Source organism: Ammodytes marinus (assembly GCF_949987685.1).
Source record: "Ammodytes marinus genome assembly, chromosome: 7".
NCBI classification, from domain to species: domain Eukaryota; kingdom Metazoa; phylum Chordata; class Actinopteri; order Uranoscopiformes; family Ammodytidae; genus Ammodytes; species Ammodytes marinus.
This window is the reverse complement of record NC_137211.1, coordinates 10,452,814-10,471,026: the sequence shown is the minus strand read 5'-3', so window position 1 is coordinate 10,471,026 and position 18,213 is coordinate 10,452,814. Positions and strand designations below refer to the sequence as shown.

The following is an 18,213-nucleotide window of genomic DNA, read 5'->3' as shown; positions in this document are numbered from 1 at the left end:
CAGCATGTCTCTTCCTTCCTTTACTGACCGGCTGGCTGGTCCAACCCTTATGCCCTTTCACCTTAGTTTATTGCACACAACATGGCCGGTAGGTTTGTGTAGTGAGTGATTGCCGCCGAAGCCACCCCACTGAGATCTGGGGAAATAAAGACAAACTTTCAATCTGGTAATTTCTTCTTAGAGTGGATACAATTAATGGGTTAGCTTTGTGTAGTGAGTGCAGTGTATAAAAACAGAGAGATTGTAGGCTAGTCTTAGAAAAACACCTTGTGTGCATCAGTGCTGGGAGTTGTTGATGTGGATAGCTGGCGCTTCTTGCTGCAGCCACCACAGAACCCTAGTGTGTGTCTCACTATATGTGTCATGTGTGCACACTAGGGATGGCCATTTAGAATTTTTTCTTTAACCGGTTAACCACCAGAATTAACAGTTATTAACCGGTTAACCTTTAAGATTTAATGTAGCCTAAACTAGGGAAATACATGAAGCATTATAGCAGGGCTCCCGACCTTTTTTTGTTCCAATGACCTCTATATTAATTTAAAAACAATTCAGGGACCAGTAGCCAATTTAAATGCCTACATGTTGACATTCACACGGCACCTTGTCTGTTGTGAGAAGAGGTGTACTATGCGAATGTAGGAGCAGAAAGTGAAATAAGTGACTGAAAAGGCCGGGACATTTACACACACACAGGCTTAGGGGATAGCCTACCGAAACCCGGTGCTAAGTAGTGCTGAGCATGGGGCAACATTTTGAAAGACCGTAATATTGATAAGCTCCGATGTTTTCAGTACTGCATAATGATACTTAACGCTGTTGTTTATGACGGATTTTCGCTGTTGATCCTGGCACACAATCATGGCAGACCTGTGTCTGTGTAGGGGCACTCACTGCCTGTCTGTCACTCCCTCTCACACTGAGACGATGATAGATGCAGGACAGCATCCACCTCAAGAAGGCTAATGCTAGTGCTATGTTAAGCTAGCGGGAGCCCACGCTGTTAATTAAATTATACAAACATATGAAACGGGGGCGTTGTGACCATAGGTTGTGACTGGCTATCTTTCTGGGAGCGTACCATGGACCAATTATAAAGTTGAGCGTAGCCTACACTACTCGTTTCATGTTCTTTACCGACAGTTGGCATTCTTACATCCGGTTTAGCGATATCAAAATAAGAGTCCGGATTTCAGAGAAATTAAGATATATATATTTTTTTTAACCATTTAACCTTTAGTATTAACCGGTTAAAGATCTTCTTAACGGTTAACCAGTTAACCATGGACATCCCTAGTGGACACTGTAAAATGCAGCAGGAGTATTGTCTGAGACATAAACACTTATTGTGATTTTTATCTGTATGTGTTTGCTTCTTGTATCTTGGCATAATTTGTTCCCCCCCCCCCAGACTCTCAATTAAGGTTTCAAATCAAGTCAAAATCAATGTAATGGATGTTTTTTTTATATAGACCTTTCTATGCTATACTATGCTTTCTACACTTGCACAATATTAAAAAATAATTTAAGATAATTTAATTCATAGCTAAATAAATGTCATATCAGCACATCTGAATGCTGTTTTCAGTATGGATTTTTTTTATAAGCCAGTATGATGTATGAAGTAAGTGGTTATATTGTTTATTCTAGAGCTAAGACACCATGGGCTGGAGCTCAATTAGCATAGCACATCCCCCTCTGCTACAAAGGCTAGCTGTCCAATCAGTTTTCTGTTTCCAGCGGAGCTAACGAGGCACAAGCTCTTGGAGTCATCTTGCATTGAAACGTAGCAGTGTGAATCTGTAGACCGTCACCGACTGAACAGGTCTACTTTAAAAGGGCCTTCTCCGACTCTCCCCATCTCTCCACATGCTAGAGACTCTGGGAAAAGGGCTTTTTAGTCCAATCCAACCACCTGCCGACTGCTAAATGAGAAAGCGTGGGCTAGCCGAGAGGGAAAGGAGAGGAGGGCTTGTCAAAGAGCCTCTGTTCTCCCCTAGGAGCTCAGTCAGCTGTAGGCTGGCCCAATTGTAGAGAGCTGATGGTATCGCTTGCCAGGTATTTCCCACTCTGCCTTTACAGTGAGAAGAAGGGAGATTTGTTGGACTTGTGGACGAGGAGAGAGAGAGGAAAGAAAGTTGGAGAGGAATCAAGTGTCTGTGTACCCCAAGGCCATGACTGCATGTTACGCCTGTTGTGCCACTTCCTGCTGGGCCGTCTACAGCAGTAAGTGGCACAAAGCAGCCTCGGTCATCAGCTGCTCTCCCCTTGGTGGTGGATCGACAATGACACTGGTCTCCCCCTTTTCTCCCAAGTTCCCCGTCTTTCTCGGCCGTCTAGTCCCCCCCCCCCCCCCTCACACCCCTGTGGTTCCATTATTGCATTCCTTGCTATTTAATTTTAGGATCAGTACCCTCAAGGGGGTATAGCTTTGCTAAAGCTGTGAACTATTTAGGTGTGTGTGTGTCTTTCTCCATGTTTGCTCTGCCAGTTTGAGCCAGCACCCCTTTAAACAATGCAGGTGCGTCCTGCCCTATGGCTTAACACTCACCACCTGCAAGCGTGACTTAAACATACGCCCCACTTGATTTAATAAGCCTGCCTTGCATCCTAAAATATTCTCATATTCTTGCTTTGTTTAGCTGACCCCCACCCTTCCCCCGTCACTGTTTACAAAACATTGGCATATACGACTGTTAACCATGTGACTTTTCCATTGTTGGCGACTCGTAAAAAAAAGGCAAGAAGAACTCCCCCTCTCCTTCCCCTCTGCTGAAATGCTGCAGCATTTAACAGCATCTTTATTTGCTTGATACAGAGAGAATAGGACAGAGCGCTTTGGCTGAGGCTAGGTGTGTTTTAGATTAGACATGCTTGGCAGCAGTAAGAGAATGGCTCGCTGAACAATGAGCCACAGCTGAGAAAATTGCTCTGTGTGTATGTGTGTTGCGCTGTTATAACAATGAATATTCCCCTCGCTTTTGAAATCAGCCGGTGACAATGTTCAGGTTTCAGGTTTCAATGAGGTGCTCGGGGTCTGCGCTCAGTACATTCCCGATCATCTCACTGTCTCAAAGTATTGAACGTTCTCTCACTCTCCCATCTGTCTGGGTGGCGAGGCTGTCTGCAGTGTTTCACTGGGCCAAGCCGAGTGGAAGAGGCTAAACTTAAGGCTGCCGAGGGAGAGAGAGAGAGAGAGAGCTCTCCACTACAAAGGCCCTGCTGTGGCTCTCCCTCCTACAGCGTAAAGGCTACATCCATCCAACGAGCACACACACTTCAACCCTAAAAAAAAAAAATCCCGCCCATCCCCCCACACAGACCCCCACCCGCCGCTAAAAAAAACCCTCGTCCCTCCCCTTTCCACTTCTCCACTTGAGCGAGGAGACCCACTTCCAAATGCACAAAATGGCAGGAATGTTTAACAAGCCAGGCAGACCCCAGAGGAACCGTGTGGCCCGCTTCGACGAGCCCCCCCCCCCCCATCCCCTCTCCCAACCCAACATCCCTCAGCTCCATTGCCTCCTTCTCGTTCAAAAGGCAGAGACTCTGAAGCATTAACTGGGTTTTAACTTTTCACATTCATTGATATTCGTGTTATAGTCGCTTTCAGAGAAAAAATGCCCTTGAGATATTAGACTTTAAAGTGCCCAGGATGAATTCATGACGTTCGAAGAATAGACTCACTCGCTGTCTGTGAATGATTAGACTAGATCCCTGTCGCGCTTTTTTTTTTCTTTCTCGCCTCGCCTCCACCTATCTTTTTTCACTCTCCGCTGCTCCGTTCTTTATGTCTGTTGATGTGCTCTGGGGTGCAGACGCGGAGATCTGCCCTCTCCAAACGAATGTGCTGGCGAGGTGAAGGGACGCTAAAACCCTAATTCCCCCGATTTGACTCCTCCGAAACATGTCATCTCATTCAGATTAGTCTCTTTTGTTCTCGGTCCTCCCCCCTACTCCCTCCCTCCCTCCTCCTCTACCCGCTTCTCTCTGCCTCTTTCAACACACACACACACACACACACACACACACACACACACACACACACACACACACACACACACACACACACACACACACACTGCGTTTTCCGCAGATCACACAACAGCACTGACGGATATTTTCATTCATGTTATCTTGTAAATGACTTCCAGGGATGGTGTAGAAGAGGGAGAAAAAGGAGGGAGAGGGAAGAAAACGAGAAGAGGGCAGTAGAGAGAGATATAATGCGTCGCTCCCCCCGCCACCCCCCTTCCTTTAGAACAGCTCATTCAGCCCACAGCAGATAACAAGCCCACCCTGGGGTTACACACACACGCACGCACATGCACACACGCACACACAGCGAGCCTCTCAAAAAACAAAGCCTGTGATGTCGCAGGCACACTCGTACACACCAGCGCCTCTACAAATGATATCTTGGGTGTCAGAGCCATTTAATATCTCTGCCACCCCTCTTTTTTTTCTTTATGCGAGCGCTACGATAAACCTCCAGCCAGATCGATAACTCTGTTGACATAAACAAATAAATAACAGATGATGCCACTGACAGTCACTGAACAAAAAAAAAAGAGCTAGCCGCACGTCTCTTGTTAGGTTAAAGTGTGAATTAGTATGCGTTAACGTTAGTGGAAGAGTGCTACGCTCCGTTGAACTGAAAGGGAAGGCAAAACCAGCCTCGGGTGTAGTAGTTACATTGCTTCCATCTGAATAGAAGGTACATATTCAGTGTGTGTGATCTATTCTTCAGGCAATTAAGTGTCTGTGTTATTTGATTGCTTTTTGCCTGCTGAGCAAGTGAAGAGCAGGACTGTCTACAGGTTATTATTTAAACCCAAATAGATCAATGTTTTGCTCAGTTTGACCACTCTACTGGTTTCTGTGTTTCAGCTTAAACGCTGAAGGTGAATGTTAGACCTTTTTTTTCACCCCCGCTAATTAAACTTTTGTGAATTTAAAATCTCTCTATAATAATTGTAACCAAGGGCTTTTTATTCGGAAGCACCGCGCCGGGCTTCACAGTAACCATTAGCCATGTCTTCCCCCCCCCCACCCCCCTCCTGTCACCTCCTCTTTTTCTTCTCCACAGAAAGTGGCTGTGTGTTTTTGTCCTCTGCAGCGTGAATGTTTTTGTTAAGGAGATGAGGGTTCACGACCTGGCCATACCACCAGTCACATTCAATTTAACATCACAGCCGGGCCAGGGCCACCTCACACACAATGTGAGAGGGCTGCTTTGAACACTTAAGGGTTATGTCATTTGGCAACATTTTTAAAACTTCAATGAAAGGGGCAGAAGGCGAATTTACTGTTCCTGTTTCATTGCTAAGCTAGCCCGAAGCTAACTGGAATACAGTATATAGGCGCATTGACAGAAGCTGCCGTTTTGTAGGGGAGGAGTAGTTACAGTGATGACTAGGGGGGTTGGAATAGGGTTAAAGCCACTATTGCTCACTGGTGTATAAATGTAGTGGAACAATAACATAATTCCCCTTGGGTGTAATGTTTGCTTTGGAAAGGCAACCTTGTAGCGCTCCAAAAGTCCCTAATCCTATTACTCACATTCCAATTGAATTTGACTTGAGGAGAAAAATGTCTTTTGAGCAGAGGTAACGGCAAAATAATATGGACTAAGTCTGCCTGCATAAAAACATGAGAGCTTTGGGAGGTGTGAACATCTTCTTTCAGACTCACTTAAAAACATTTTCTCTCTTGCAGATTGTGTGTACATTGAGAGTCGGCGGCCCAACACTCCCTACTTCATTTGTAGCATTCAGGATTTCAAGCTGGTGAGTACATTTTCATGTCTTATGCTATACAGATCTGACACACACACTACTAATCCACACTGCCATACTGTGTCCCAAGTTGGAAAACAAGCCACTGCTGCTGAATACAAATCATACTGAAATCCAATTTAGAATCAGTTGTGAGCCCAGGTTTGTTTTTAAAAGCTCATGTGGAAAAAGCTCTCTCTGAATATTAACAACCTTTGTGATATACTTGCGGTGTAATAATGCTTGTAATGGAAATAAAGATGTTTGTCGATGCACCTAATTGATTTAATGAAGGAGACTTTCACTGGTTTTCAATTGATTTTTTTACAACCTAATGTTGCCAAATTGCCCCTTTTTTTGCTGAACTGTTTTTAATTTGCCACTGCTGATTCATCAGGTTGGTCAGTTTAGTGAAGTGGTGCTTGTTTTCTCTACAATTGGACACCTAAAATGTATCTCACACACACTTGATTTTCGCACACTGCATTCTCTATGTTTGCTAAAGGAAGTCACATTTGAGTTCACCCAAAAGATTTGTCTTCGTTCATGTGGATGATTTGTGTTTATTTAGTTTGCTACAGTGTAGTTGACTCAATGTCCCACAGTCACAGCGCCTACAAGCCACACAGATGATTTTTTATTTAAATATATGATCTGGAAGTGCTGTATTATCAAACTGGTTGGTTTAACATTTCGAGTAGCAATGGTTGGCTCCATGTGGGATTGTGTGTCCTTCTCAGAGGTCAGTGCACACACCAAGTGATTGTTTTTAATTGGTCTTTTGTCTGGTTTCCAACTGCCATGAATGGAAAAGCAGACCTCATGTTGGTGCAGGTTTGAAGTAATGTGACTGCCACTCAATGTGCAAAGATGACGATAATATGTAATCAATGGTTTCGAGTTGGCAAATGAAGCAGCATCTGACCCTTAAGGAGCAAGCAGCCTTCCTTTTAACAGATTGGTTGTCTAAGCAGAGCGCCGAGGGCTCGATGAGGGGCGGCCGGGCCCCAGGGGGCCAAAGTAATGGCTGCCAACAGCTAGGGTGATGATTGGAGGTCAGCTCAGAGGCCACACACACCGCTTTTGGGAAACTATCGAATAGCATGTGTATGCATTTTAAGTGATTTGCACTTTTGTCTTATGTGTGAATATGTAGGTGTGTGAAGGGCAGTTGTGTGTAGAAGGGGTTTTAAGGTGACCTGTCGGCCTTTGCAGAGGAGGACAGCAAGGCGGCACAGCAGCAGGGCTTTAATCCGATTGCTGCTAGAGAGTGCTGAGGACGGCAAGAACCTCCCCACGTGCACGCACATGCGCATACACACACTTGCACAAAAACCCACGCACCTGCACCTTGATTAAGAGCACCAGAAGAGGTTTGGGGTAGACAGAGGTAATTGTCCAGAAAGAGAAAAGAGAAGGCTGTCTCCATTAGCTGACCCTTTATACACACTCTCTCTCTGTGTCTCGCTCTCCGTGACTCCCTCCCCCCATCCATCTGTAATTAATGAACAGCCATCTGCATGCCTGTATGTGTTTGAGCAAACTGTACCCTTGTCCTCCTATGTTGAAACAACCAGGCCCCGACGGCACACAAAAACAATTACAGCGTTTTTCATTGAGTTCACTAAAGATTTGCACTGTGCTAGCTACGTTGAAAACTCAAACAGCACAAGAATCTCTTTAAGGATGATGGCTGATTTTTAGGTTGTAATTGCACACATACATTGGTATAACTTCAATTTAGCTGGCCCCAACGTCAAATCTACCCCAGCACCCTGTTTGTAAACTGGGCCACAGAATACTTGTGCTTTTGGGAGACGAAAAAATCCACCCATTATGGTCTTCCAGGGGTTGACACTAAGGTTTCAAAAGCACTTGCCCATAGGGCAAGTACCGGTAATGTTTTACTTGCCCGAATGTCGTGTTCACTTGCCCAAAAAAAAACTAAAAAACTGTTAAACAATGATATATATAGGCTTGTTAAATTATACATTTTAGCAAACCGTATCTCTTAAATGCAAACACTGCTTACTAGTCTCATCCTGACCATATACAACCAACAACAATTCATATAAGCCTATATATCATGATATCACACAACACCAAGCGCTTGGTCCTGCTGCAGTATCGTGAAAGGGCCTCTTTTTGCCATGCACCTGGCCTGGTTTTAGGGGGCTCAGAAAACTCAGTCTAGCTCAGAGTCAAGCTGAATGTAAGCTTCCACACACAAGTTCAGAATTTTTTTTACTTATTTTACTTATTTAAAACGGTCACATTGTGCCAAAAAGTGATCGTCTGCCATTCAATTATTCAAGTCCACCATGATCAAGCTATTGCCCAGTAAGTAAGTAAGTAGGGAGGGGGATCATTAATTTCTATTAATATTGATATCATTATAAAGACTCCACAATTCAAATCTTTATTGATACTTTTCTATTATTTTGTTTAAAGAGAACTGGTATTATTGCTTTAATTGCTTATAAGATGAGCAGAGCTAAGGATAGGACTTAAAACGGGTCATAATTCCATATTTAGGCCTACTGTTTATTTTATATTGTTGGGAAAACAAGTTTTTCACCCAAACTGTATTATTCAATCTTTTCGCGAAAAACTCAAATTTCTTTTTTTCTTGATGTTACATTTGAACACATCATGATTTTATTGACCTTTGCCTAATAATCATTGTACTGAGCCGACCTGAACACATCACATTTGAACCGTTTGCGATTTTTTTTTAAGCCAACTAGTTCTTATCCTGCAGATTTAAATAGCCTATAGATTTAAAATTGCATACATTTTTTAAACTACGGGACTTGCTACACAGTCTCTCGTTTGCTGATCACCGCTGCATTGAATGAATGATGAGACGGTGCAGCGGCAGCAGCTCAGCGGACTAAAGTTTTTTTTTGGTTTTTTTTGGGAGACTGAGTTGAAGCGGGTTGTAGGAGTTTATTCAAGACAGTCGACGGTAGAACACTTTTACAGTCCATGATGCGGACCAGTGATGGATTAATACGCCGATGTAGGCCTAATTAGAAGAAGATGACCAGACTCTACTCGATATTTAAAATTACATCATGACCTACTGGACTCCATAGCGGTATCGATAAGCTCAAACGTTATTGATTTCTGGGTTTTGAATATAGCGGAACCAGGTCCTTATAGAGCCGGCTTTCGGAATGTAGACAGCAAAACTATATATATCCGATCTATTTTGTGTGAGTTAGCGGGGGAAAAATAGTTTTGCAGACTCTAAAACACATGAATAAATAGCCTAGACTACTGACAACCCCTCTAAAAGCCACTTTCCCGTTCGGGCAACCAAAAAGCAATCTCAACTTGCCCGAACATTATTTTCAGTTGCCCCGGGCAAGCGGGCAACCGTTGGTGTCAACCACTGTCTTCTATGGGCAGTGTAATCCCATTTCCTTCTCTTGCCACAATATATTGAGAGACAACAGACAACTTGAGTCATGTAAGTGAACCACGCATGAGACAATAATAGACATCAACTCATTCTCTTTATTTCCTATCCTCTCATCCCTCCCTGCCTCTGTCTCCATCCCCCCCGCCTTTTTTCTTGCCCGCACAAATTATCGATCCGCCCCCTCTGCGTGGGGGGAACAGGGCTTTGGAGGTGCAGCAGATGGCGAGGAAATTTCATTGGTCCTGAACCAAACAACCTCATCAATATTGCGCCTCTCCTTTTCCCTGTCTCTCTCTATCCTCCCTCAGTCTTTAGGCTGTACCGGTCTCACTCTTGTACTTTATCTAATGACCTGTGAATCCAATTAGTGGTGTGTAGAAATCCTGAATGCAGCCATCAATCTCTCCTTACGTTGGGAAGAACAAGGATGGAAGCTCACCTCTCCTGTCTTTTCCTCTCACTTTGCTGCGCTGTGATGATTCTTTGACTAGTCTTGTTGCATGTCTGAGTGCTTCTCTATACACATAGCACAGTCATTCAGAAATAACAACAAGTGCTATAAAAATAAATCCATTCTGTATCATTATTGGGGTCAGTTTGGACTTGGGAGAGACAATCATTTCCCCCTGGTTTGTTGACTCAACAGTGGCAGCTGTGGTGCCCACTGTAACCTCTGTGACATATTGATCCAGCCATATAGATTTCAGTCTCCTGCCTTCCTCCTAAAATGTCTGCCCAGATACAGAGGTGACCAGTAGGAGGCCATTTTAACTGTTGGAGATATTATACAAAAAACCGGCTACCATCGTTATTATTTATCTTCTTCCATGACAATGTTTAGATTTTAGCATTGAATCAGGAAGATGATGGCAAAGTAAATTACCGTCACTAAAAATGCATTAAAAAAAACACCAAAATCTCTTAAAAATGTATAATTATAGAAGAAAAGCTATTTCATTCAGTGATGCAGATCATTTTGGTCAACTATGGTTCAACAATCTTCCAGTATGCTTTCCCACAAGGGTTAGTTTCAGTTTACACCAGTTGACCTTGTAATGTGTTTTTGATCTATATTTGATGAGAGCAATGCAGCGAGCCGGATGGCTATAGACGCGCGCGTGTGTGTGTGTGTGTGTGTATACATGCGTATGTTTGTCATTATGTTTGTATTCTGGTCATGCAACCCAATTATGACAATGCGGTATGTGTACATACAGTATCTCACAAAAGTGAGTACACCCCTCACATTTCTTCACATTTTTCTTTATATCTTTCCATGGGACAACACTGAATAAATGACACTTTGATACAATGTAAAGTAGTCAGTGTACAGCTTGTATAACAGTGTAAATGTACTGTCCCCTCAAAATAACTCGACACACAGCCATTAATGTCTAAACTGCTGGCAACAAAAGTGAGTACACCCCTTAGAAAAAATTTACAAATTGGGCCCAAAGTGTAAATATTTTGTGTGGCCACCATTATTTTCCAGCACTGCCTTAACCCTCTTGGGCATGTAGTTCACTAGAGCTTCACAGGTTGCAACTGGAACCCTCTTCCACCCATTTATGACAGCATCACAGAGCTGGTGGATATTAAAGACCTTGCGCTCCTCCACCTTCCGTTTGAGGATGCCCCAAAGATGCTCAATAGGGTTTAGGTCTGGAGACAGGCTTGGCCAGGCCATAACCTTTACCCTCAGCTTTTTTAGCAAGCCACTGGTCGTCTTGGAGGTGTGTTTGGGGTCGTTATCATGTTGCAATACCACCCTGCGGCCCAGTTTACGAAGGTTGAGTGCACGTGGTCAGCGTCGTACACAGAGGTTGGCTTTGGAAAATAGACGTATGAGTGCTGCCAGCATTGCTGAAGGGCTTGAAGGGGTGGGGGGTCAACCTGTCAGTGCTCAGACCATACGCCGCACTCTGCATCATACTGGTCTGCATGGCTGTCATCCCAGAAGGAAGCCTATTCTAAAGATGATGCACAAGAAACCCCACAAAAAGTTTGCTGAAGACAAACAGACTACGGACATGGATTACTGCAACCATGTCCTGTGGTCTGATGAGACCAAAATACATTTATTTGGTTCAGATGGTGTTAAGAGTGTGGAGCGGCAACCAGGTGAGGAGTACAAAGACAAGTGTGTCTTGCCTAGAGTCAAGCATGGTGGTTGGAGTGTCATGGTCTGGGGCTGCATGAGTGCTGCCAGCACTGGGGATCTACAGTTCATTGAATTCTAACATGTACTGTGACATACTGAAGCAGAGCATGATCCCCTCCCTTCATAAACTGGGCCGCAGGGCAGTACTGCAACATGATAACGACCCCAAACACCCCTCCGAACGACCACTGGCTTGCTAAAGAAGCTGAGGGTAAAGGTTATGGACTGGCCAAGCATGTCTCCAGTCTTAAACCCTATTGAGCATCTTTGGGGCATCCTCAAACGGGAGATGGAGGAGCGCAAGGACTCTAATATCCACCAGCTCCTTGATGTCGTCATGAATGGGTAGAAGAGGGTTCCAGTTGCAACCTGTGAAGCTCTAGTGAACTACATGCCCAAGAGGGTTAAGGCAGTGCTAGAAAATAATGATGACAAAACAAAATATTGACACTTTGGGCCCAATTTGGACATTTTTTCTTGGGGGTGTACTCACTTTTGTTGCCAACAGTTTAGACATTAATGGCTGTGTGTCGAGTTATTTTGAGGGGACAGTAAATTTACACTGTTATACAAGCTGTACACTGACTACTTTACATTGTATCAAAGTGTCATTTATTCAGTGTTGTCGTATGGAAAGATATAATGAAATATTTGAAGAAATGTTAGGGGTGTACTCACTTTTGTGAGATACTGTATTTCTCTGGCTCAACAGTACACATGCACTCAGACCTACGTGAATCACCTTTTGTTGTCGGAGTGCAAACCTAAGACAATCTGCAGCCATATCTGCCCATTGACCCCCCCGGCTTCACTGATCCATCCTGCTTTTCTTAGCTCAATTGTCTCCTCCGTCTCCATTTCCCTCTCTCTCACTCTCTCATCTTTCTGTTTCTACACCTCACTCCCCCTCCCTCATCCCTCCTGTTTATCTGCTGTCACTCACTCCCCTCCCTCCCTCCTCCCATCTCGTGTTGTAGTCATTGTGTCCATGTCCTCGACGCTCATTGACCCCGCCACCTCCCCTCTCTGCTTGTATCTAACCTCATTTGCTGTTATTGGCCAAGTCAGCTGTGTTCAGTTCTCCCTCCCTTCATCCCTCTCTCTCTTTTTCTCTCCCTCTCATTCCCCCTGCTCTCTCCCAGCATCCATACCTCCCTCCCTCTTTTGCTAATGGAGTGATTGCAGCGTTTTTCCCTCCGGGGAACATGGGGTTTGAGGAGCCCAACTCGCAAACACACACCCACACACACGCTGTCCTCTCTCTCTCCCTCTCTCTCTCTTTCTCTCTTTTTATAAGCCGCACACATACATAGAGACGCATTGCACACAGACGCACACTTCTCTTCTCCTGAATCTCCCTGCTTATGGACATTTAATTAGATGCCATGTACAATGCAATTATCTTGCCAGGAGTCCAGCTCATATGTTGCAGGCCTGATCATCTTAAAAGGATGAGGATTTTCTTTGTCACAAAACCAGTAATGTGCGTGTGTGTGTGTGTGTGTGTGTGTGTGTGTGTGTGTGTCTACTGTATCCATTGTTTTTATTTTATTTTAAGTCCCTCATCTTGGCATCGTTTTAAAAACACAGCTTAGGGTTAAAACCATCTCTAGATTGAGCGTGCTCCGTTTGCACTGTGAGATTTGTGCAAAGCAAATCTGTGATGTGGTCAGCATTCACACGCATTTCCAGTGAAAACATTCTGTGATGGAGTGTTGGTTCAGGCTTCTAGCCCTGTGAAATAACATGTCCTCACATGCATATTGTTCTTGTGTTTGGGGGTTTATCGAAAGTAATTGATGTGTGTAATACAAAAGGTGTGCCTGGAAAGGAAAATGAATTGCCTGTAAACCTTCGCTCCTATTGATTCATCTTTGGCCTCGCATCTTACACACATATTGGGTTTGTATGACCTCTTGATGCCTAATCAGTAAGAACATACACGCCGGTAAATTATTCTAGCTGATCGGGCGTACTGATTTCTCACACAGCTTCCTTTGAAACGCTACCAATTTGCATTTGTTTAATGATTCACCAAAAATAAAAACAAATGTAGTCATTTATTGAGCAACTTTTAGTTCTGTAGCAAAGCAAAGCAAATTTCCAGACTCAAAACAATGGTGCAAATTTAAAATCAAGTTTGTTAATCTTGATTTGATTAATTTGTGAAAAGGCATTGATTGCTTATGAACATCCATAGTTCTCAATGTGTTAACGGAACATATTCACCATCCGTGTGGGGTTACACGTTTATTCATGCGTGTTTGTGTTGGATGGATAAAACAGCATAGCTTTCCCAGTTGTCATGTAAACAACTTGTGTTCACTCCACTGCACACACAACCCCACCCCACCCCCAACACACGTACACTAACACACACAAAATGTTAATTGTGCCTCACACAACTGTTTCCTGATGGTTATAGCTGCTGCTTATCACACGACCTTGGAAAATGCCACCTATTCAAAGCCTATAATTAAAAATGTTGATAAAAATGCAAATATATGTGCATAAATACGCATGCTTAACATGAGCAGTTATTAGGTTTTCTTTGGACCCTGAATAAAGCCTTAATGGAATCCAAAATGCTGAGAATTAACTTAACAATGAGATCCACTAGATAATTAGCTTGCGGCTAGCCTGTCTAAGCATATTCAGATCCACCAAGAAACATCACTTAATGTACACTGTCGCATTGGAGTTCCCTGTCATCTCTCTGATCCTTCCTAGGATTTCTCCCTTTATGTAAAGCCACAGTGTCAACGTGCCGTGTGATGCATGCAGCAGTGAGTCAGTGAAAAGAAGAATGTCAGACTGTAATGCAGAACCTGTTCGCTTCTTTCACCAAAAAGTCTCTTTGGTGCTGAGCCATCGAGATGATAGTAGGAGGTGGACTAGACAGGCATCACTTGTCTGTTGTCACTGCCTAGAAGGCTGAGTTCCCTCTTTTTATCTTCCCATTTCTCCCTTTGCGCCCACCATCCACCCCACCCCCATCGAACATTTTGAAATGCAATTATGGATCAGTGAGCACCGCCATCAGTCGCACTTCTTGTTAATATTTATCGAGTGGAGCAGCAGCCGCTGCCATCTCTTGAGAAAGGGGCGCTACCCTCATTAGGGCCAATTTTGTGTGTGTGTGTGTGTGTGTGTGTGTGTGTGTGTGTGTGTGTGTGTGTGTGTGTGTGTGTGTGTGTGTGTGTGTGTGTGTGTGTGTGTGTGTGTGTGTGTGTGTGTGTGTGTGTGTGTGTGTGTGTGTGTGTGTGTGTGTGTGTGTGTGTGTGTGTGTGTGTGTGTGTGTGTGTGTGTGTGTGTGTGTGTGTGTGTGTGCTCCTCAGCTCTCCCTTTCATTCCACAGTCCACTCAGCTGCTGTAAGCGAGCTGGTACATTTCACAGACATGAACATGTGGAGGTGCAGCCTTTCACAATTGTGTGTGGGGCTGCCTTAAGTGTCTGCTTGTCTCTGTGCTCTCTGAGGAAGCAGCTTTGACAAGGGCATCTAGGCGTCTATAGACATGGCCAGGCAGCCAAGCCTGCCGCAAGCTGTTTGATTGAAGCATTCTGCCTGTAATGTTCTCCCATTGAATAGCTGCCTTAAAGCAATGAAACCGCAGCACAACAGCCACTAAACACTGAATGGCCATTGTCACTTACCTTCAAAAGGATAACAGACCAGAAATTGTTGCTGACATTTTACTTCATGACTGGCTGGCTGAAACAGTTTAATGCATGTACTGGAATATTTTTTTTTATTTAAACAAACTAATTCTGCTCAGATTACCTGCCTTTTATTTGACAAATAGCCCCCTACTTCTCCTCCCTTTACACTTGGCTGTTATTCTGCCCTGAGTGGAGTGTGGAGGATTTTCTTTAACTGCTGCTTTGGCAGTATCAGGTGACTTTCCCCATTATGAGCGTTTTGATTAATGCTCCTCTATGAGGAGGTATGCACCCCACCAATCCAGCCTTCCCCTCCCATTCCCTCCCTCCCTCCCTCCCTCCCTCCCTCCTTTGTCTGCGCACACTTGAAATTTCATTAAGGTGAAGCTATTAATGCTGTTCTTTGGAGTAACATTAGGTCATTTTGCTGAGGTGCTGGGGTCACTAGCTGCAGCAGCTGCTGTTTCTATGCAAGCATGTTCTTAAACAGACACAATCTGTGAGACTGACAAGTGCTAGTCCTTCTCTGGTGTCAGTTTGCAAGCTCTGTGAATTTCTCAAATCAGATGGAGACAGGCACGCATCTCTCAGACAGCCTCGCAGCTCTGCCTGTCTTTGGGGAGGCAGGTTAGATTGATTGTCCACACGAGCGCAGCGATGAATAAATACAGCAATACAAGGTTGAGATAACAAAAGAATTCAGACTCAGTGAGTGCATGAGGCTTTATTCAGCTCTGCTCGTGGGTATACAACCAAACATACCCTCCCCTCCCTTTTGGCTCCTCGCTTCAACTCTCCCTCGTATCCCCCTCTTTTCATCTTTTTGGACAGATAACACTTTTCTTTCATCCTCACTGCCCTCCCTGTGCATTAGCTAAACGCTGCTATGGAAACTAGTTGTTCAGCCAATAGGGTGATCTCTTTCTCTAGGATATAAGATATAGGAGGGGCGGGAAGGTGAGACAAACTGAAATCAAAATGGGGTTGTGTGTGTCTTTTATGGGTGGTGATTACCTTACCAGATGGAGAGGGTGCAACCTCTGGACAGTGGGGGTTGGTCAGGGTGAGGGGCCAGGTTAGTGACCATAGCATTTTCATGAGAATCTTAAAAAGCTAAATAGAAAGCCACCTCTATGGCCAATTACCACTATGTTATTTAGCAAGGAAACCTTTGCTTATTCTTTTCCTTTGGAGTTTCAATAGTGGAATTTACTTTTAACCAGCTTGGCTGCATCACTCTCACACATACACACAGATGTATGCAAATTTGTCACGTCATTTTTGTACAGTGACAAATGACATTTGGGCCTCACATTCATATCAAGTGCTAATTTAAACCCTTGTTGATGAACTGTTGAAATATTCAGCGGTTGCTCAGACACATCACAAGTGAAAATGTCTCCTCTGATGCAAATTCGCAGCGCTCCGGCATGAAGCACTACATTAGATTTTATTTTTTAAAGTTGAAGAGCAAACAGATAGCGCTATCTTCCTTGGTAACAGCTTTGATGCAGCTAAAACGCCAAGAAAAGGCAAACGTTGTCCTAACCTACTCGACTCGAGACCTGGTCGTTGTCAATAAAAAAGAAAAAAGAAAAAAAATGACAGGGCCTGTTTAATTACCTGACCAGGTCTTCCTGTTGAAATAAAAACAGTGGACTACTTCATAGGGTGCTGACTCTGAATTAGAGGGTGAAGGGTCCTTTGATGTCTCACAATTACTGGGCCTACTTGGTTTCCACAGTAGATGGATACCTTAAACTTGTAGTCCCTTCATTTTGTCTCCTCTCTTCATTTTCAACTGTATGTAGGTATCTTAGGTAGTATCCGTTTGTAGCCCAATCGCGTATCGTATTTAGAGGAGCATTTTCTTGTCTTTGCCAGGCCACCCAGCGCTCAGTGCAGTAACCAGACACTAAACACATTTGCGTGGCTTGGTCAAGCTTTAATTGGATTGGCCCCTGCTCTCAGAATGGGTGGCTAATTTTAACCCACCTCCTCGTCCTCTCCCACTTTACATTTCCACTTCCCTACTGTCCCCTATTTTTCCTCCTTTTCCGCTCTCCACTCCCCCCCTTCTCTCTCAGCTTAAGTGGGTATCTGGCGTGCTTCACCCCTGGTTCTCAGCTCAGCTCAGTGTAATTTCCAGCTTGTCCAATGTGTGACATGCCAATAAAACAAGAATGAGAGAGAACAGGGGAGGAGGAGGAGGGACGAGAGGCTGTGGAAGTGGAGATTTACAGTGGTATCAGGTTCACACGCTTCCACTAGGGCCCTGTCCCCCCTTCTTTTTCTTCCTCTGTTTCTCTTTTAAAAAACACATGGTGCAAATTAACTCTCGCCAGCGGAGAGAGCAAAGGGAAGGAAGGAAAGAGGGAAGAACAGAAGAAGGGGAAGGGCATTGGTCGGAGAGAGGAGAAAGACACGAGAGGAGGAAATTTGGGGGATTGCTGTGAGGTCTAAGGAATGTCTACACTTCACACAGCCCTTAAAACAACAGCAACATCACCACAGGCTGCCATCTCCAGCAGTATCCCCTGCAGCACCACCGCAATCCCTCATACAGACCTTCTGACACTTTGTACATGTGCTACAGCTTGACTCACCGCTAGCTCTATCTTATTCTCCCATCTCTGAACGCTTGTTGATCTAATGCAACATAACTGGCTCACACATGCTCATGCTTTGATCATGAGACTTTCAAATGCCAGTTCTCTCTAGCACAATACAGTCCAGTCCGGATATGTGAGAAAGACAAACCTCTTCCTAAACTTTCAACAGTTTTATCCGCCATGTCATCTAGATTAAGAAACCCGGAGCTGCTCCATAGCCATCCAATGGGGCGGATTGAGGAGCACACAAGTCAATCTTTCACACCAAAATAAGGATTTATTTTTGTGTAGATTCTATAAAATCCTCAACCATTAAATGCATAATTTCCCCAGAGACTGAACTGAGCACAGCTTCAGCTACTGTTACACAAAAAGATTATTACCCATGGTGGTGTAAACAGTAAAACATATAAACTTAGTGCATGAGTAGACAATTTGTACAAACTGGGCTTTCCAGATTTTAGTATATGATAAATTTGGACTGGTCTATCCCTGAGACACAGAAGGAGGATTGTGTATTTTACATTTCCGTCCACAGTGGCCGTGACTGGTGTTGCATGTACTTTGATGGGCGG

The 18,213-nt window shown here is 44.1% G+C and overlaps 1 protein-coding gene across 1 annotated transcript in view; it reads left to right on the top strand.

The window, feature by feature from the left end:
* rerea (arginine-glutamic acid dipeptide (RE) repeats a) overlaps positions 1-18,213 on the top strand; it is a 100,278-nt gene that overhangs the window by 20,650 nt on the left and 61,415 nt on the right. Inside the window, exon 3 of the mRNA XM_080031215.1 lies at positions 5,719-5,789. Within this exon, the coding sequence (XP_079887341.1) occupies positions 5,719-5,789 (71 nt within the window). The remainder of the gene's footprint in view (positions 1-5,718; positions 5,790-18,213) is intronic.